We start from the raw sequence: 19,963 nt of genomic DNA, 5'->3' as shown, positions 1-19,963 counted from the left end.
GCGAGCCCCAGGAACAACCCAAAAAATGCCCTGGAAATGGGCTGCTCCGCATCCCTCTGCAGCCATGAGCTCTTCCCTCCTGGGACCCGGGGGGACAGAGGCGGCGGTGATGGAAACCGCTCTTGCTTTGAGCCCGTGGTCGTGCACGGCGGCTGTTTGTCCTGCAGGGCCAGGACCAGCTTCTGCTCCCCTCCAAGTCCCAGCAGCAACGAGAGAAACACCCCAAGAAATCCCCAAATTAAGCAGACGCCCCTCATCCTCCCCAGACAGCTCAATCCCCATCCCCGCACTCACCGCACCAGTAAAACGACCTAAATAACAAAGGCAAAAACAAGCCCGTGGTGGCTTCTTCGCCTGACACTTGTTTTCCTCCCTGCCAGGAGCTCTCAGGCACTTGGCAATTACGAGCAGCAGATTAATCTTTAGTGATCTAATGAAGTGCCACGCGGCTCCCAGGAAGAGCAGGGGCTGGATGTGCGCTGAATTAGTGCCGTTTGCCCGGGGCCAGGCGCCGGCTCGCGGGGCAGGAGCGGGGCAGAGGGGATGGAGCAGGGCCTGGGAGCGCGCCCCGAGGTTCCCATGCCCTGGTCCGCTGCGTCCCACCTGTCTGATAGCTCAGGGTTTGTGCTGCAGAAGAGAAATTATATTCGCACGTTTCCCAGCCTGGTTTGCCCATCTCCAGCATCCCCAAAGCATACTTGCACCATCCCAGCACCTCCTGGCCACGCACAGGACCTGGCCAACCGTCTCCTCCGGCACAAAGCGCCCCAGGTTGTCCCCACAACTCCGTGCCCCTTTCCTCCAAGGTCCGAATGAGCCCAAAAGCCACAAGCAGCTGGCACACGAGGCCACATTCTTCCAGCAAGCTGCCTTGACTCGAGAAGTGGAAATATAAATAGCTCGTCCTGCAAGGCGGTGATTGCCCAGGAGCTGCGCCACCGCCGCCAGCCGCGCGCGGCGAAGCCATTACCCACAGCAGCCAATTTACTCCCGAGTCTGGCAGGGTCAGCGACCATCAGGGAAGCTAATGCTAATTAATTGCACTCTGCAAAGCAGCCTGGCCGTGCAGGGCATGTAATTAGTGAGTTAACTGCAGCCACTGCTGCTCAGGGATTGCGGCTGAAGGGGCGGCTGGGCTCCTGTTTGCTGCGGTAGGAAGGGACACGATCCAGCTCTGCTGGTGGCACTTGATGTGCACCACGAGCATCCCTCCGGTCCCTGCTTCACCTGCTGGGGCCAGCAGCCAGCTCCACCAGGGGCTGTCCCCTGAGTCCTCTGCCCATTCGCTTGGCATTTTCTGGGGGCAGGAGAGCTGCCCTGAGCATAAAAACTCCCGGTGAAGGGAGCTGCTGAGCCCCAAGGTCCCTGGAGGAATCGTGTGCTGATGCCCTCACATCGCTGCCGCTGCAGTGAGTCATCCCGGCCCTCCGAGGATGCGCTCGGATACAGAGGGAAGGAGAGGAACGAGGCGAGAGAAAAATTGCTTTGCTCATAAGGTATCTTGGCTACGGCAAGGGGAAAACATCCCTTTGCCACCCACCCACAGCTCCAACCTCAAGGCCACAGCGCTGCCGTGCCATGAATTCGGGGGGGGCTGCGCTTGCTGCTTGGCGAGCAGCGAGGGAATCGCTTAGCGGAGCCCTGGGAGCAGGGGAACATTTCGAGCCGTTAATGGAGCACAATTATCAGCGGATTTATTCCCCTGGAAATGGGGCTGTGCATGCAGGGGGACGGGGCTGGCGGGTGCTGCCTCCTGGGAAGACGCTTGGATTCCCTTAATGCTGCCTGCTGTCATGGGGTCCCCAAAAATCGCTCCCTGGAGGCAGGTGGTCTCCAGGGGGCACAACCAGTTGGAAAGGGGGGTCCTGGTGCCTCTCGTGAAGATGGTTTTGGTTAGGATCATATCTAGGTTGGACACAGCCCTCAGGATCACCACACCCAGCCCTCAGCCTGACCTGCTGCTGATGCCCCATCACAAAACCGCCTCCCTCAGTGCCACATCCACACGTCCCCTGAACGCCTCCAGGGATGGAGACCCCACGTCCCGGTGCTTGACCACCCTCTCTGTGAAGAAATCCTTCCCGATGTCCAATCTAAACCTCCCCTGGAGCAACGTGAGACCTTTAATTCGAGCCGGGATCACGCTGGGGGAAAACACAGCGCCGTGGAGGCGGCTACGGGCTGGCACCGCCGTGCTCCAGCCGTGGCATCGCTCCTGCCCGCGGTCATTCAGCCACACGCACGTGGGCTCGGGCGCTTTGCAGGTTGCCGTGCGTGCCTCGTGCTATTGTAATTACTCCTGATTCCCGTCTTTGTCCCAGCAGCGTGGTTCCAAGCCTGCCATCGTGGCGCGGGGAGGGCTGAGAGACGTCTGCCGCTTTCGCTCCGGCCCTTCCCCAGTGCTCCTGCCACGGGGGTTGGCTCGGCTGTAAAACGCACCAGGAGCTCAAGCTGCCCTTGCACTGAGGCTGGAGTGAGGGTGAAGCCCAGGAGGGATGTTGGAGGGGGCCAGGAGCTTTGTCCCCCCCCCGCTGTTCCCTGTCCCCTGGCAGCAAAGCCGGTGGTGGCAGCACGTGGGGCGAGGGTGCCGGCAGCACCCAAACCTGCAGCACCCCCTGTGTGCCCCATACCACAGAGAACGCCTGGCTGCCTTTCCGTGGGAGAGGGGGGGGTTAAAAAAAGACAACATGAAAAACCTTAAATCAACATCATTTCAGCCAAGCCTGTGCCCTCCGTGGCCCACCCGCACTGCGTGAGGCTGCTGGATGCGCCAGGACGGCTTCCACAGGGGGGGGAATTGCACACCGAATGCGAATCCAGCCCCAAACCAGAGCAGTCAAAACTTGGGGGGGCGGGATATGTATATTCCCGGCCTGCTTTCCTCTCTTCAACAAATAAACACCTATCAGGAGAGCGCTTCCTTCAGGGCTTTAGGCATCGGTCATTTAATATGGCTTTTAAATACTTGTCTTTGGCTCTCAGCCACTTCACGTGGCAATCGGGCAGCTGGCTCCGAGCAGGGATGCTGGCATTTGGTGTTCAGAAAATATATGTCTATATTTAGGGGGATGGACGGATAGATGGGGAAGAAGAGATGCTCCAATCATTAAATCGCCGCTTTCAATTTTTCCTCATTACTATTCTTTATTTAAGTGCAGGCTGGGCTGGCCGACGGCTCCCTGGGGACCGGCCAGCTGGGACCTGCAGGCGTTCAGCCCCGCAAGGGCTCTCTAGAAAATAAAACCAACCCGATAAGTGCAGAATAAATCTCCCCTGCAAAAGCCTCCCCTGGGGCTGTGGCATGCAGAGGAAGGGGATGGGGACAGGGACAGGGACAGGGACAGGGCTGGGGCTGGGGATGGGGACGGGGATGGGGACAGGGCTGGGGGGCTTGGGCATGAGTCTGTCCCCAGCTTGGTGCAGGGCTGGGATGGCCTTGGGGAGCAGGAGGGTGGAAGGCTCTGCCCACCCGCAGGCTGGTGCCTCCTCTCCCTTGGGAAATACCGAAATACCAGTGCCGGCACCACTGGAGCTAAGCCCCAAGGAAGCCCCGTGGTGGAGGGAGCGGGACCATGGCCCTAGAAGTAGAGCTTCCCACGTTTCAGCTCCCCAGAAGGAGGCAGGGCACCTCCAAAACCCCAAACACGCAGCAATTTTTTGGGAGACGCAGGCAGGGCTGGCACCGACACCCCGATGCTCTCAGCCCTTGCTTGGGATCCGGCCAAGCCTGGCTCTGGATTCCAGCTCCCGGCCCCTCGGGGCTCGGTCTGAGTGCCGAGGGAAAACCCCAGCGCTTTGCTGAGCTGTCTAGAGCGATCCTTTCCCCAGGAAAGGTGGGGGACAGGAGCCATGCAGCCGAGGGATGCTGCAGCCCCGTTCCCTGCTGCAAGCCCCAGAGCCCCAGAACTCCTCTCCTGAGCTCCCGGCGTCTGCCACAGCCCCGAGCAGGGAGCAGGACCAGCCAGCTGGGAGCAGAGCCTGACTCAGCCCTATCAAGCGCCCTCTTAAGCAGCAGCCGCCGCTCCCCTGACCTTCTCCACGTCTTGGCGCACTGCAGGGACCGCCTGGCACGAAGGCAGAGAGCCAGGAGCCCTTGGTGCGGCGCCTGATGCTGATGCCCCTGGCTCCCGGCCACGCGGCGCTCCATCCCGCAGCCCAAACACAAGCTGCAGCCAAACCTCCGGGGCTTTTCCACCTGGACACCGCGCTTCTCCTCTTCCCAACCCCAGCCGACTCACCCTGACGGTGCAGGGAAAACATTTGGGGGCACAGGAATAAGTAAAGGGGAGAGCCGAGGTCTGCGCCCGGGGCACGGAGACGTCAAAGCGGTGCTGTGGGAGTGGGGCCGGGCTGAGCCCACCCAATTCGAGAGCAGCGGGATTTTATCTGGGTTAGCACTGACCTGGATTCCCAGCATCAAAGCCAACATCCCCTCCTTCCCCGGGAGAGCTCGGTGGGCACACGGGCTGAGGATGGAGCGGGGCTGGGTGTCCCCGTGCTGGCCGTGTCTTGGCTGGGGGGACCAAGGAGCCGCCTGGGAGGGGACAGGAACAGGTTCCCAGCAAGGGGTGACCAGGGGCTGTGGGGACAAAGCCGAGCATCCTGCTGCCCAGGCAGGGTGGGCAGAAGGTGCAAAGCTGCAGAAAAAGGAAATTCTTTGTGTGCTGAGATGGAAAATTGCCTCCTCCGTGACCAGGACGGGGTGACCCAGGGATCTGACAGGATCCTGCCCCAGCGCGCAGCAAGGGGCACCCGCAAACCCCCCGTGGAGCCATAGGGAGATGGACAAACAGACCCCGTTTCCTTTGGGCTCCCGGCCATAAAACCCCTTCCCACCCCTGGGCTGTGCAGCACGTGCCTGCACACATGCACACAGGTCCCGCGTCCCTCCGGCGTGCCGCAGGGTGCCAGGAGGGGCAGTCCCCACGTCACAGCCACCGCGCACCCCAGGGGACCTGGTCCCCATGAAAAAAAAAAAATAAATCTCGGGGCGCTCCTGCGAGCTGGGGGCTCCTGTTCCCACCGGCCCCCCCCTCCAGCCCTCATTTCTCCATCCCGGCAGCGTCTGGAAGCAGCATCCTGCCCTGGACCCCCCCTCCCCGGGGTGCTGCATCGAGGCGCTGACTCACTGGTTGTTAACGCTCCCGACGCGCCGCCGATGGAAAGCGAAGCGGCGACGCGAGCGCGAGCGGGGGGAGGACAGCCCGGGCCCCCCGAAACCCAGGCGGACGCTGCCAGTTTCCAATCAATGCTCCATTGTCAGCCGCAGGCGGCTCTGGGTGGGTGTGGGGGGGGGTGAAAATACCTAAATATGCAACAATCAGGAAAAAAATAAAAGGCTCCCGTGGGGATTGAAGGGTTCTGCGGAGCTGTGAGCGATGAGCCAGGCGCTGGCTGGGTCCCCAGCCCCGCTATGGGGCCAGGCATGGGGCTGGTGAAGGAAAAGGCGACGGTGGCCCCTCCAAAAAAGCAATCAGCTGCATTTCAAACCAACCCACAGAGGCATTTTTTTAAGGAAAGTGGTTGTAAGGGTGGCTCACCCGATGCACCCAGCATCTGCAAGCTCTGGGTGGGAGCAGGGGGCTCGGGGCTGGCACCGTAACCGAGAGCCCACAACTCGGGGACACCGGGGGCGTCAGAGACAGCACCGAGCTCTGCAGCAGCCGGGGGGCTCAGCGCCAAGCGAGGGGTTCCCAAATGATCCCCTGACCCCAGCTCCAGCCCCACTGCTGTGCAGACCCCAGGCTCGGCTCGGAGGAGGAGCGCTGCAGAAATCCCTCCGGCCACGCAGCCGAGCGCGGCGGCGAGGCAGGGAAGGAGCTCATCTAATTTTAACTCCCCTGGCGGGCGGGCTTTGTTCTTTCCCAGCAGCTGCCCCGCAAGGTATGAAAACACTCGGCGCTGTTGACGTGGGAATACAAAGCACACCAACCTGCCTGCTTTCCTCTCCGAGGCACATTTACCTGCTGCTGCCGGCACGGGGAGGGGAAGGTCTGAGCCCTGGGGAGCGGCGCTGGGTACCGGGGCTCATCTGTGCTCGTGGGGCACCTGGCTCGGTCAGCCCCTTTCTTGTAAATCCCAAATCCCCGCTGAGACCTGCAGGGCGACGTGCCGCCCATCCCGCTGTAGTGCTGCCCTTCCCCGAGGTGTGATCCTGCTCCTGTCCCAGGTCGGACCTCTAACGAGTGAAGCTGGGGGCAAACAGAGCCCCCCAAAAGGGGCTTCACCAGCAGCAGGGATCTGAGTGCCTCCATCCCACTGACCTCTTGGGTTTCTTATGAAATGAGAGGAACGGAGAAGCCCCGAGCACATCCTACAGCCTGCCTGAAGGGGCCAAACCCTCCGGGTTCCCAGCCTTGTCAGCGTCCAGGTCCTGCTCCAGCCTCCCATCTTTGCCCTGCAAAACCCGTGGCTCGCCTAACCCATCTGCCTTGTGCCTGATGCTCCCCAGCTCCTTTGTCTCCTCTCACCACGCTTCCTGCTACTTTTAGGGCTTGCCACAGACCCCACAACGTGCCCGTGCCCTTGGGGGCAGACAGCTTTGCTGAGCCGAAGGGGAAGGAGCTGGTGGGCTCGACAGGAGCCGGTGCCGCGCTCGCCTCCTTCCCTGCAGGAGGGGTTGCGCCTACCGCTAGCAGCAGAGCCGCCAGAGCCACGTCCCTCTCTTGGCAGGGTGCAGATGAAACATTCGGGAAACTTCCCAAACAGCATCTCGTTAGGACTTGTGGTGCTGTGGGTGTGCTGAGGGTCGGAGCCGTTTGCTGCTGCCATGGGGCTGCGTTTGCCCCTCTCGAGCTCAGGCACCCGGGGCTGCCGCGCTCCATCAGCCAGCACGTTGCTGAGCACCACAAAATGCTCTCAGGGCACGTGGGAAAGCAGACAAAGAAAGAAAAAGCTCAAGGAAAAGGCCATCGGGTACCTGTGCATGCCGATGTGCCCCTGCCTGTGGGTATCACCCAGCACAGGCTCATGCCAGGGCTTTGGGAAGGATCACGGCGAGCCGCGGGGCCAGGTCACAGCACCTGCAGCGGTGTCACCGTCGGTCCCTGTCCCCGCAGCATCGATCGTGGATGCTGAGCCCGGGGTCCGAGCGACATTTGCCTTAGCAGCAAAACACAAACCTGCCTGTGCAACACCGGGAGGCGAGGCAGCAGCACGCAAACTGAAGGAAAAGCCAGGGAACGGCTGTGCATCGAGCGGTGCCATCTCACCAAAAGCAGCTCTCAGCCAGACTGCAAGCCACGGCGCCCAGCTGCCCCAGCAGCACTTACAATTTGGGGCAGAAATCCAGCAAAGAGGGATGTCGAGTGCTGGGGAGAGCGAAGAGGCGAGGCGATAAAAAGGAGAGCGAGCTTCCTGTGTGTCACAGCCACAAACTGTCACAAGCAGGACTGCAGCTGGCTGCCACTCCAGGGTTTAGGTCGTTATGTGGATGCGAGTGGCTGTGCTGCTCTGGTGACATGGGGACATCGGCGCAGGACGCAGCCGTCGTGGCACTGCCCAAGCCATTGTGCGAGGCTGAGCTCCAGCAGGGGCAGGGGGAGAGCTGGGGGTGCAGCGGGGCACCCCCAGGCTGGGAAACCTTTGAGGAGAGAAACCTTTTTTGCTCCCAGCGCCCTGCCGCCGGCACTGAGGCTGAGCGATGCCCACGGCTTTGGGCTGGAGCCCTGCCAGAGCAGATTCACGGCCCCCACGCGCTTTGTTTATTGCCTTTTTAATGAAAACCAATAAATTGCGGAGGGGAAGAGGGTCTTCACGTGGTGAAATACGCTTTGTCAAGATTGCAACCTCGGAGTAAATCAAAGCACCGCCGCCAGCAGTTGTGGCTGTAAATTCCCCCGGATGGACCCCAGCTCGCCCAGCAGATGAGCACCATGAATTTTCCTCAGCCGCTGCTTGGCAGCCCCAGGCACCACTTCCCCCATGCCAGTTTGATTTTCACTTTGATTTTCAGCCCCCAAAGCAGGGGCTGTTTGGAGGGGACACAGAGGCAGCATCACGGTGTTATCCAGGGGAGAAAACAGGAGCTAAGGCGACGCCACGGAAAACATCCTAAGAGGAGCAATCCCTGTATGAGAGCAGGATTTGACCCAGGACAAAGTGACACCCCTACAAATCAGAGGGGGGAGAGCAGCGGTGCGTGGGGTCTGCGGGGACGGACCAGCACCAGCAGCGGGGTCAGGACTCACACCAGAACTCATTCCCTTCACATGCACGGTCCTCGTGCTCCATGCGTGGTGACAGCCAGGCTGTGATGTCCCCTCCAACGTGCCCTTTCTGCCTCAGTTTCCCCACTTTTGGAGACCACAGCTGCGGCACGTGCCCAGCCTGCGTGGTGCTCAGCCAGCGGAGCAGCAACAGCCGAAGCCGGGCGGATGAGCAGTAAAGCCCTTTAAAGATTTTCAATTTGTTTTATGTATCCGCTGGGTTTATTTTTAACATTCCAGCTGAAAAATAAAAATGCCCGAGCTGAGCCAGGAGGACGCATTTGCTTGAACCTGCCAGGATGATTATTCTCTTGCAGAGAACCCCCTGGAAGAGGGTCAGCACCGGGTCTCCAGCCACGCAGGGAGCCAAGCAAAGGGACGAGCCCTCTTCCGAAGCACTTCTCAGTCCCTTGAAGCCACGCTAAAAGCCGTTTCACCCTCCCTGACCTGGTGTTTTCCTTTTGCTGGGACAGATCGGGAGCTGAACTGCGTCAGAGCCGTGCACATCAGGGCCTTGCCACACTGCTCCGGGGCCAGGAGGCTGCTTTTGCTCCGGGAAGGCGCCCAAACACCGTGCCCCAGGGGAGCTGCATGGGCAGGACGTATCCTGCCCTGCCTGGGCTTTCGGTGCCCCCTGGCAAAACCCTCCCAGGGATGGAAGCACCCGAGGGGCTGGTGCATCCCTGCGACCCTCACTGCTGGGATGCGAAGCGCAGGACCCGGCGAGGAGGCAAAGATTGCATCCAGGCTGCTCGTGAGCACCCAATTCCGCCCGTGCCCGTGGCAGCAGCGCGCAGGTGGCACCGCTGCCACCCCGCCACGGCGGCAGGGACACACCACACGGGGCTGCCTCCCCGGTCAGTGGCCCCAAGGAGCCATTTATTTCCCGTCCGAACCGTGGGGTGAATGAGAAGCTGTTTAATTCCCTCCCAGGTGTTTTTGGGAAGCTTTGGCTGAAGTGGCTGGGTGCTTTGGCACCGCTGGAGCTTTGTGCTCGCGGAGAGCTACCCAGAATGAAAACCCACCCCCGGGGCTGGAGCAGCTGCCGTCGGTACCAGGCTTTCCCTCCACGTCCTGCATCCCCCGTGCCAGCCCTCCCGAGCCAAACCCACCCCAAGCCGCAGCACACCGCCTTCCCTGCCCGAGCAGCTCCCTCCCTGGGCACCGAATGAACCCAGCCCCAAAGCAGGGAGACAACGGAGGCACCCCAGGCACCCCGCAGCCCCCGCAGCTGCTGGGTCTCCAGGAAGCACAGGGCTCCTGCCCCCCGCTTTGCAGACCTTTGCTCCCCACCTTCCAGCACAGCCCCCCCCCAAAATGTGCCCCATAGCATCCTCCGAGTCCCACCCTCAGCCACCCCCAAGCCCCCACCCCGCTGCATCCGTCCCAAATCGCCCTGCAGCATCCTCCAAACCCTTCTGCACCCCCCCAAAACCCCCACGCAGCCTCCCCCAGACCCCTCGTATCTCAGAAAACAGGGGGAGGGAAGACGGGGGGGGGGATCAGGGAACCCCCAGCTCCACTATGGGGCAGGGGGCTGTTTGCCCCCCCCCCTCCTTTGCCTTCTTCCAGACAAAGGAAAACTGAAGCAGCCCCGCAGGTCGCACAGCACCCGCTGCCCCCCAGCCCCGGGGGGGCGGCAGGGATCTGGGGGGGGGCAAACCGGGGGGTGAACACAAGGACCGGGGGGGGCAGCAAGAGCTGGGGGGGTGCAACAAGGAGTGGGGGGGGAGGGGGAGCATGGATCGGTGGGGGAGTAAAGGACCCGGGGGGGGGCAGCAAGGACAGGGAGGGGGGCAGCAAGAACTGGAGGAGGGGGAACAAGGACCGGGGGGAGCGGGGGCAGCAAGGATTGGGGGGGGGTGCAGCAAGGATTGGGGGGGGTGCAACAAGGATTGGGGGGGAGATCTAGGACCGGGGGGGAGCAAGAACTGGAGGGGTGTAACAGGGACCGAGGTGGGGGGGAGGCAGGGGGCAGCAAGGACCGGGGTGGAAGGAGCAAGGACAGAGGCGGGGTCGGGATGCAGGCAGGAGCCGTGCAGGGGAGGGAGGTGCGGGGGGGGGTCGGCCCTGCCCGCCCCCGTCCCCACGTGGCTCGGGGCCGGTTATAGGCAGCCCCCGGCCGCCGCGCGGCTGCGGGAGGCGGCGGCGCTCGCCGGGAGCGGGGCTCGAACCCGCGGCGCTCGGATGCGCGCTGCGGGCACGGCGGGGCCGCGGTCGCCCGTGGGCCATGGAGCTGCCCACGGAGCTCCCCGCGGAGCTGCCCACGGAGCTCCCCGCGGCCTGGGCCAACGGCACCTCCTGGGTCCCCCTCCCCGGCCCCGGAGGCAACGGCACGGGGCAGCCGCGGGCCAAGGACGCCACCTCCATCCTCATCGCCATCGTCATCACGGCGCTGTACTCCGTGGTGTGCGTGGTGGGGCTGCTGGGCAACGTCCTGGTCATGTACGGCATCGTCCGGTGAGAGCGGGGGGCGTGCAAGGGCGGCGGGGGGGCAGCGTGCACCTGGGGTGTGCATGGACCAGGGGTGTGCATGCACCAGGGGTGTGCATGCACCAGGAGTGAGCGTGCACCAGGAGTGAGCGTGCACGGTGAAAGGGATGGCCACAGGGGCAAGTGTGCACCAGGGCTGGGTGTGCACCACGTGTGAGAGAACCAGGAGCGAGTGTGCACGGGGAGTGAGGGGGCACCGGGGGTGTGCATGTGCCAGGAGCGAGTGTGCACCAGGAGTGAGCGTGCACGGTGAAAGGGATGGCCACAGGAGCAAGTGTGCACCAGGGCTGGGTGTGCACCACGTGTGAGAGAACCAGGAGCGAGTGTGCACGGGGAGTGAGGGGGCACCGGGGGTGTGCATGTGCCAGGAGCGAGTGTGCACCAGGAGTGAGCGTGCACGGTGAAAGGGATAGCCACAGGAGCAAGTGTGCACCAGGGCTGGGTGTGCACCACGTGTGAGAGAACCAGGAGCGAGTGTGCACGGGGAGTGAGCATGCAGCAGGGGTGAGCGTGCACAGGGTGTGTGCGCACTAGGGGTGTGCGCGAGCACCAGGAGTGAGGGTGGGTGTGCCCCGGGTGCTGTTTGCGTGGCTTACCCCCCCCTGCCCAGGTAGCACTGAGCTGGGTGTGCCCAGCAGGGACGCGTGTGACGTGCGTGTGAGGAGCACGTGTGAGCGCACACGCGTGTGTGGGGCGCCTGGGTGAGGGGGAGCAGTGCGTGTGCCCGATGCCGTGCGAGAGGCAGAACCACGGCGTCTGCACAAAGCAGCACGGGGGATGTGGGAGCCGGTGTCTGGGGGGGACGCAGCCAGACGGTGCCCCCACCCCAACCACAGCCCCACCCTGGTGCCAAATCCCCTGCCCGCACCAGCGGCCCCTTTGTCCAAGAGGAGCTGCTCAGGGCCAGATCCAGATGCTCTTACTCCATCAGCAAACTCCTCGGGGGGCACTGCTGGCGGGGAGGGACCCCAGGGAAAAGCCACGAGCGCACCAAGGGCCCCGCACGCCCCTTCCCTCCCTGCTGGGGAGCAGCCCCGCACTGACCCTGCCTGGGTACCGGGGGTTAATGCAGCCACAGCTGCGGTTTATAAGGAATGAGAACCATGAGACCACCGGGGCTTGCGTGAAATTCCCCGTCTTTCCCCCATGTCCCCCCACCAGCACTCCCAGCACAGCCACCATTACACCGGGTCAGCGGCCGGTACCCTCCCCCCTGGCTCCTGGGCAGGTTTCCACCCCAAAATCAGGCGTGCAGCAGGCACCCACGCTCCAAACCCTGTGCAAAACTAAAGGCAACGGCTCTGGGAGCGAGGAAGGACGGCAGCGAGCAGGCTCAGCACGCAGGGGAGCTGCAGGAGGTGCGGAGCATCCTCACCTGCGGAACAAAGCCAGCTCCCCCCAGCTCCGCGCCCCTCGGGCGCCTCCGCTGCCTCTTCGCATACCTCGAGCTGGGGAGGGAGGACGGAGCGCTGGGGACCTGGCCCCGGCAGGGATTTTTCATCCACTAAAATCAGCCCTGGCCAGAAAAAGCAAATTACGGTAATTGTTGCAGGGACACAGGGCACCGACGGTGTCCGGGTGAAGGATGCGTGCCGTCAGACCCCCTGCAGCCGGCTCAGCGCGGCGAGGGGAGGGAAGGCATCTGCAAATGGAGAAGCCTTTAATGTGCAAACACCATCCTCTGTCATTTAACTCGCGAAGTAACCTGATTGCTGCACACGCTCACGGAGCCTGACTCACGTAGGGACCCCATCTCCATGGTTTCTGGCCCCCCCACTCGCCGCCCTCCAGCTGACGCTGCAGTTCAGGGCGACTCCGAGGGGATGAACCATTGCCATCCTCCGAGCCCCTCGGCTGCTGCTCGCGTGCCTGGGCCCTCGTGGGGTTTCTGAGGGGCTCGTCTGCATGAGACCCGTTTTCTGAAAGCCGAGGTGGGCGCTCGGCCTCCCAAAATCAAAGGTCTCAGAGCTCCTGGCCGTTTGTGTGCGTGCAGCAGAGAGTGGAGGAAGGACGGAGCAGCTTGCTGCATGAGCAGAGGTGCGCCCTGCTTGGGAGGTTTGTCCGGGACTGTGTTCCCCCGCAGAAGCTCACCCGATGTCCTGCAGGATCATAGGCACGGCTCAGGATCAGACCCCGCTGCTAAGAGGATTTGTGCTCCTGGAGACACCTCCCCAAGCCCCTGCAGGCACAGCTGGAGGGCATCCCGTGGGGCTTGGGGACCTGGGGACCCAGAGAACAGCACGCGCAGCATCTCCTTCCCTCCACTCCACTGCACACCCCGAGAACCCAGCCCGGCCAAAAAATCAGACTGCTTCTTGCCCAGGGCAGCCAAAATGAGCTCAGAGCCAGCGCCAAGCCTACCCGGCACCTTCCGACAGCTCGACTGGATTGCAATTAGCACCGCATTGTCAGGGCTTTTAAAAATACCCCTGGACGTCATTTGCAGCTGCACGCTCAGTGCGAGTGCCCGGAGCTGAGCAGTGGGACGGCAGCCTGCCTGCTGCCAGAGCATCCCTTTGCTGGGCACAGGCTTCCTAAAACCAGGCTTTTTCAGCCAGTTTTACAAGCAGTTTCTTTTACTTAGGTGTTTGGGGAGCTTGGGGGGAAAGCCGGGAGCGCAGACTCCGGCTCGCTCCTGCGGTACGGCCGCTGCCATGCTGCGCCGCGCTCGCTTCAGCCCCTCGCGCCTCACACAAGCCTCCTGTCTCCCTCCAGCCCTTCCAGATTGCTTCTTTCAAGTGCCTAACTTCCCAATCAAGGTGCTCGCTTAATTGCGATGGGTTTGGCAGCCCCGGGAGCTCCATCAGCACAGGCGGCTGCTTCACAGCACCGCGCTCTGCCGCAGGGACAGAGCTCCCGCCTGGAGCACCCGTGTCATGGGCAGCCCAGGGAGGGGGCACCACGATGGACCCCTGGGGGGTCCCAAGCCGAATCCTGTCCCCAAACCCCAGCTCTGGGGTCCTTTCGAGTCCCCCGTTTTCTGCTTTGCCTCACCAGCACAGCCCCATGTGCCTGGGGAGGGGGCCTGGGCCCCGGCCCCCCGGCACATCTGGCAGCGGGCTGCAGAAGCGCTGACCCAGCGCTGCTGAGTGCGCCTGGCAGAGCACGGCACCGACAACGGATTTTCCACTTCACGCAGAAAGCAGAGATCAAAGAAGTGTGAATCTACCTGAAACGGCTATTTTTAACCTAGGTGAGCCAAAAAAAAAACCCCACCTGACAACGACAAAAATGCTCAGGTTTTTGTTTAACCTGGAACGAAACTTTGCTAAAAGATGCATTCACACACACACACACAAAAAGACCCCAGGAAATAACAGTGAAAAGGACTTTTCAAGGAAATTTCAAATGCATGTTGTGTTTAAAAAAACAAATTCAAATCAGATGTTCCCCCCCCTTGGGCGGGGGGCCGGCGGCCACACGTGCTCGATGCTGTTTTCCACCAGACCCACTCCTGCAGCTCCTGGCTCTGCTGACAGCAGAACTGGGGGCCCGCAGCCCCCCCGGTGGGCTCCCCTCGCCCCGCTGAGCTGCTGGGATGGAGCATGGGGGAGAGCCCCGGGTCGGGATGTTACGGAGGGGACAGAGCCCCCCGCAGCAGAGCAAACCAAAGCCCTGCTGATCCTCCACGCAGCAAGCCGGTGTGCTGCTCTCCAGCCGAACAGCATCCGAAGGAGATGAAGCCCTTCAACCCCCCCTCACCCCCCAAATTCGCTCCATGTACCCCAAAACGCACGGTGGGGCCATTCTACAAGCTGAGCCTGACACACACCCAGCACCATCTTCCCCCTGCGCACCAGACCCGAATTAGCTCCGGGGTCTCTGCAGTGCCGCAGCCCCCCCTTGCTCTCAGACTGCCCCCACCGTGCCTGCTGCAGGCAGGTCACCCATGCACAGAGATGCTGGCATCCAGGCCAACACTTTTGTTAATTAATTAGGCTGCATCTAAATGAGCCGGGGGCAGCGGAGGATGCTCCGAGCCATGGGGCTTGCTGCAAGGGAGCACGCGGGAAGGGCTGGAGCCGCTGGCACAGCACTGACCCCAGCACCCCACAAACAACCGGGGGGGCTCCCGATGAGCTGCCCCGACCCAGCCCCAGCGTGCTGACCCCTGGTGACCTTCAGATTTTGGGGACCTTCAGATCTTGGCACCCAGCACCGGGTGTTTCCCCTACCATGGTGTGACGAGGACCGGGGCTGGCGCCCAGCAAAGGGCGCAGGCAGCGAATGGCCCTGCATCGCCCGGCCGGGCACGGCCCGACGCAGCCAGGCCTCCTCCAAAAAGCTCCCGCCGAGCAGCTCCAGCCGGGCTCACGGCGCTGCTTCCAGATGGCCTGTTTTCCGGGGGTAATCGATCCAATTTCTGCAAGTAAACTCAACAGGGAAACAAGCTAGATAATCACGATTTACTGGGTGGAAAATCAGATAAAAGAGGTTTCGGGAGGTAAAGGGCATTGTGCAACTGATTCAGGGAAATGGAGTAAATTGATTTAATTGGAAAAGAGACTTCTCTGAAAAGCTATCCGGATTTTTTTTTGAACTCCTGTCACCTCCCTGGCCAGGTAATGGCTTGCATAGGAAGGGCTCCCCTTGGCTTCACCCAACGCGGCAGCGAGTCCCTCACCCTTCTCAAAATGGGCACCTTCGCTCAGCGATACTTTTTGTTTTCGCTTCCTATTGAATTTGGAAGGGACAGAAAGTATTTGTGGTTTCTGAAGCTTTTGGGATGGGCAGCTGGCAACATCTCATCCTTAAGAGCACTGGGTGCACACCCAAGCCTTGCGAGCCAGCCCCAACCCCCTGTAAGCTCCCGTCTGCCACCGCAGGTACACCAAGATGAAGACGGCCACCAACATCTACATCTTCAACCTGGCCCTGGCGGACGCGCTGGCCACCAGCACACTGCCCTTCCAGAGCGCCAAGTACCTGATGGAGACGTGGCCCTTCGGGGAGCTGCTCTGCAAGGTGGTGCTCTCCATTGACTACTACAACATGTTCACCAGCATCTTCACCCTCACCATGATGAGCGTGGACCGCTACGTCGCCGTGTGCCACCCGGTCAAGGCCTTGGATTTCCGCACGCCAGCCAAGGCCAAGGTCATCAACGTCTGCATCTGGGTCCTCTCCTCCGTCATCGGGGTGCCCATCATGGTCATGGCGGTCACCAAGTCGAAAGGCAAGTGGCTTCGGGGGAAAGGTCCCCTCCTGTGCCGTCTGTCCTGGCAAACCCAAGCCGCCTGGTCCTGTCCCCAGTTTGGGCTCAGTGGAGGTCACCCCTCCATGGGACCAGGAGCATGCCCTGCTGTGGAAAATCATCATGGTATCGCTTCCCAGCTTGGCTGGGAAATGGGAAAAGAGGTTGGAAACAGCCCCAGAAACTGTCCTCCCCCTTCCCCACCTCCAGTCCCCCCAGTGCCTCTCCCCAGCTCCTCCTTCTGGGGTGCAAATCAGATGCCTAAGCCCATGCCCAGGGCTCAGGATTCATTGCAAAGTCCCTGGCTGGCCCACGCCACGCTCAGCAGCTCCTGTTCGGTGGGGCCAGACCCTGGCTGCTAGGAAAGCTCTGAGCAGCTTGAGGAAGGGGGGAGGTTTCAGTAGGTGGCACGGGGACGTGTCCAGTGCAGTGGTTGGGAGGAGACAGCGTGGGGATGGCCCGGGAGGCTCTGCAGGGAACAGGTCCCTGGTACCTGCTGCATCCCTTGGGCACCCCAAGGGCTGGTGGCACAGCTCCCGGGGAACCTCTGTGACGAGCTGGCAGGTGGGCACGCATCCCCTTGTGTTTCACCAAGGATGGAGATGCTCACCCATGACAGCTGAGAGCAGACTATTCACAGCAGACACTCTTTGCTCTCTTTTTTAACCCCTCTCTCCTGCAGACGGGATGGTGCTGTGCACGCTGCAGTTTCCCGATCCTCCCATCTACTGGGACACCGTGACCAAGATCTGCGTCTTCATCTTTGCCTTCATGGTCCCCATCCTGGTCATCACCATCTGCTACGGGCTGATGATCCTGCGCCTGAAGAGCGTCCGCCTCCTCTCGGGCTCCAAGGAGAAGGACCGCAACCTGCGGCGCATCACGCGCATGGTGCTGGTGGTCGTGGCAGCCTTCATCATCTGCTGGACGCCCATCCACATCTTCGTCATCGTCTGGACGCTGGTGGACATAGACAAGAAGAACCCCTACGTGGTGGCCAGCCTGCATTTCTGCATCGCCCTGGGCTACACCAACAGCAGCCTCAACCCCGTCCTTTACGCTTTCCTGGATGAAAACTTCAAGAGGTGTTTCCGAGAGTTTTGCCTGCCCTTCCGAGCCCGCGTGGAGCAGAACAGCTTCTCCCGAGCCCGAAATACCGTGCGGGAGCAGGTCTCCACCTGCACCCCCTCCGAGGCCCGCACCAAGCCGGCATGACTAGCCGTGGGCAGCCAGTGGCGGGGCGGCAGGGGGGACGACCTGCGCTCCGAAGTGACCCAGGTGACCACCACGGAGCTGTAGCAGCGTGGCGGCCCCGGCGTTGCTCGATGCTGCTGAGACTGAAAGCAATTCGCTGCAAAGAATTATTTTTAACCCAAGATGGGGGAATGGGGACTCACCGAGCAGCAAGGAGCCATCCGCCGCGTGCATGGAAGCGTTTGGGATTTCCTTCTGCCATCACCAGCCGGTGGGAATGGCCAAAGGAAAACCCACTGGTGAGCAGTGGTTTACTGGAGTCCTCCAAACCAGGACTGGCCATGGAGGATGACTGTTGACTGTTAATATTATTGCTGTATTATTCTGAGATTGCCAAGAGCGGCCAGGGCAGCCCTGCACACGGACGAGATGCCGACACCACCAGGGGCCAGAGCGGAACACGCTCCCTGCCACCATCACCAGTGCCAAATTCCCCAGCCCCGCATCCAGCAGGGTGATGGGGTACTGCTCCTCATCTGTCTGCCTCCAAAGACATTAAGCCCAAGAAAGATTTCATTACAGGAGCAATTCATGGGAGTTCCTCACAGCACTAACGCGATTAGGATGGATGAGCGGTGCTGGCGCGCAGCTGGGGAGCGCGCAGCATCCAGCCCCTCATCCTCCCCAGCCCTTATAAACTCCCCGGCAGTTTATAAACCCACAGATACACAAGGCAGAGTTTAGGATTTGCCACCTGCCTTCGCTGTGCTGAAAAATAACCCTGGGGCAGACCAGAAGCAAAGATTTTGCCATCTCGTGCTCGGCACTCGCCCGGATCTCCGTCCCGCTCTCCCGGCAGCCTGCAGCAGCTCGAAGGGCGCACATCCTGCGGCGGCGCTGGCCCGGGGGCTCTGGACTGCATTTCCACTGCTAAATGCTTACAGATGAGTCCCTGGGAGCTACAGCCCTTCCTTCCTCTCACCTTCCCACAGCCACATCTGTGCCCATGAGGTCAAACGGCCCACAAAGGACGGGGCCCATGAGGAGCGGTAATAGCTTTTATTGGGCAAATTGATGCTGCTGGAGGAAGCAGGCGAGCACCCGGCTGCACCTGGGGCTCATGGGGTGGAAGGAGAGGCTGGCCTGTGTCTCTGTTTTTTCCAGTTGCATCAATTTAGCCTAATAAAGGCCATTACCTCCCCGCACCAGCCTTACCTTGCTGCAGAGCTGGTGCAAATTGCAGCCTCCCCATTTGGAAGGCAGAGCCGACGAGGCAGCCGAAGCAAATTTGTTTTTCAAAGGACCAAATGGGGCAAAATTGCCCATTTGGATCTCAGATCAAGGCTCTCTGGGGCACGCAAGCAATCCGTCTCCTCTGCAATGCATCCCTCCCTGCCTGAGGAAAAGGCTCTCACACCTCCCACAAGGGTGAGCCTCAGCTCCGCGAGAGGAGATGCTGAGCAGTCCAGAAGCGGTTGCAGATTGCCAGCTTCAGCTCTCCACCCCCCCCCCCCTTGGGGGAAGAAGCCTCAGCCCCATCTGGTGAAAAAGGCTCCTGGTGTGGAGCTGCTTCGTGCTGAGGTCCCTGCAGGGGGGAGATTTCCTGCGGGGGGGGGGGATGTCCTGCAGAACGGGCATCTCAGCGTAAACTCCAGGATAAGGCTAAAATCCAACTTGAGAGCTCAGTTTGGGGATACTCCCAAAAAATCAGGTGAGCCCATATCACCTTAGCCAGTGCCTCAGTGTCCCCTGGAGATGCCAATGCCAAGAGCAGAGTTCCCAACACAGCAGTGGCTGCACAATGATGAGACACTGGGTGCTGCGGCACGGGGAGGTGACCGTGCTGGGGAACCATTTCCCACCCCCATGGGGCTTTCTTCCCATCTGGGGAGCCCTGCCAAACTCAGCCTGCTGGAAAACATTCTGTGATGGCCTTAAAGCAGGTTAAAAGGCTCGTGGTCATTACTTTTTAAACTCACCCACGCTCTGGCAGAGCCGGAGCCAGGACGCAGCGAGAGCAGGGCGGTGCAGGAGCACGAGGAGAAATGGAAAGCGGAGGAAAATCTTAACCCCGTTTCCACCCCAGGAGCTGGGAACTGAAAACCCAAGATGCCTCCAGGGAAAGGCAGAGGTTGTTGGTGTGAATTTGCTGATAGCTTGATGTGTGCCAAGGTTTCGTCCCGGATTAGTGAAGGCTCCCCGTAATGCCCCAGCTCCCGCAGTCAGGCAGTTGCGGGGGGGGGGTCGTGGCTTTTCTCAGTTTAGGTTTTGCTGAATAAAAAAGGACATCTGTGGGAAAAAGGGACCACTGATAGCAAATGCTGCACGTGAGACTTGGGAGTGACACGGACCTGGAGCACCAACCAGCTGCACTTCTCACCCGAGGGCTGATCCTGCTTCTCCCCGCAGTGACGCCTGCCCAAAAAACAGCCCGGGAAAGTGGGGCCCAATCCTGCCCCCCCGGGCGCTCGGAGGGCACTCTGTATACTTATACATACCTATGTACCTGTACACCCCTCTCTGTCTATAGATGCACGGAGCTGAAGCGGCTCCGCGCCCCCCAGCCCCGTCCCCTCTGCCCCAGACACGGGGCAGGGACCGCGCCGGGTCCCCTGCCCGGACCTCGACCTGCTTGAGCCACCGCCCCCAGTCCTCGTGATTTGCTGGCATTGCTGTATAGGATCCGTGCTTTCTAAATAATAAAAAAAAAAGAGAGAAAAAGAGGTTCCAGCTCTCCTTTAATTTTTGGATGCTGAAAATGAGTGGGGATGTGTTCTGGGGGGGGGTTGATGGTCGGGGAGGGGCTGTGCTCCCCATGGCACCCTTGTGGGGAGGAAAACCAGCAGCAGGGGGGCAGAGCGGGGTGCTCACCCCA

General features: G+C 61.3%; 1 protein-coding gene across 1 annotated transcript; it reads left to right on the top strand.

Annotated features, from left to right (window-relative positions):
* Positions 1–10,345: 10,345 nt before the first annotated feature.
* OPRD1 (opioid receptor delta 1) lies at positions 10,346–19,809 on the top strand. The gene is made up of 3 exons (XM_080566595.1): positions 10,346–10,667; positions 15,527–15,876; positions 16,577–19,809. The coding sequence occupies exons 1-3, from the start codon at positions 10,438–10,440 to the stop codon at positions 17,107–17,109; spliced, it is 1,113 nt and encodes a 370-aa protein (XP_080422721.1). The 5' UTR covers positions 10,346–10,437; the 3' UTR covers positions 17,110–19,809.
* Positions 19,810–19,963: the final 154 nt, after the last annotated feature.

This window comes from Anser brachyrhynchus (genome assembly GCF_964034855.1).
Source record: "Anser brachyrhynchus genome assembly, chromosome: 24".
NCBI lineage: Eukaryota > Metazoa > Chordata > Aves > Anseriformes > Anatidae > Anser > Anser brachyrhynchus.
This window is presented reverse-complemented; position numbering and strand designations above follow the sequence as displayed.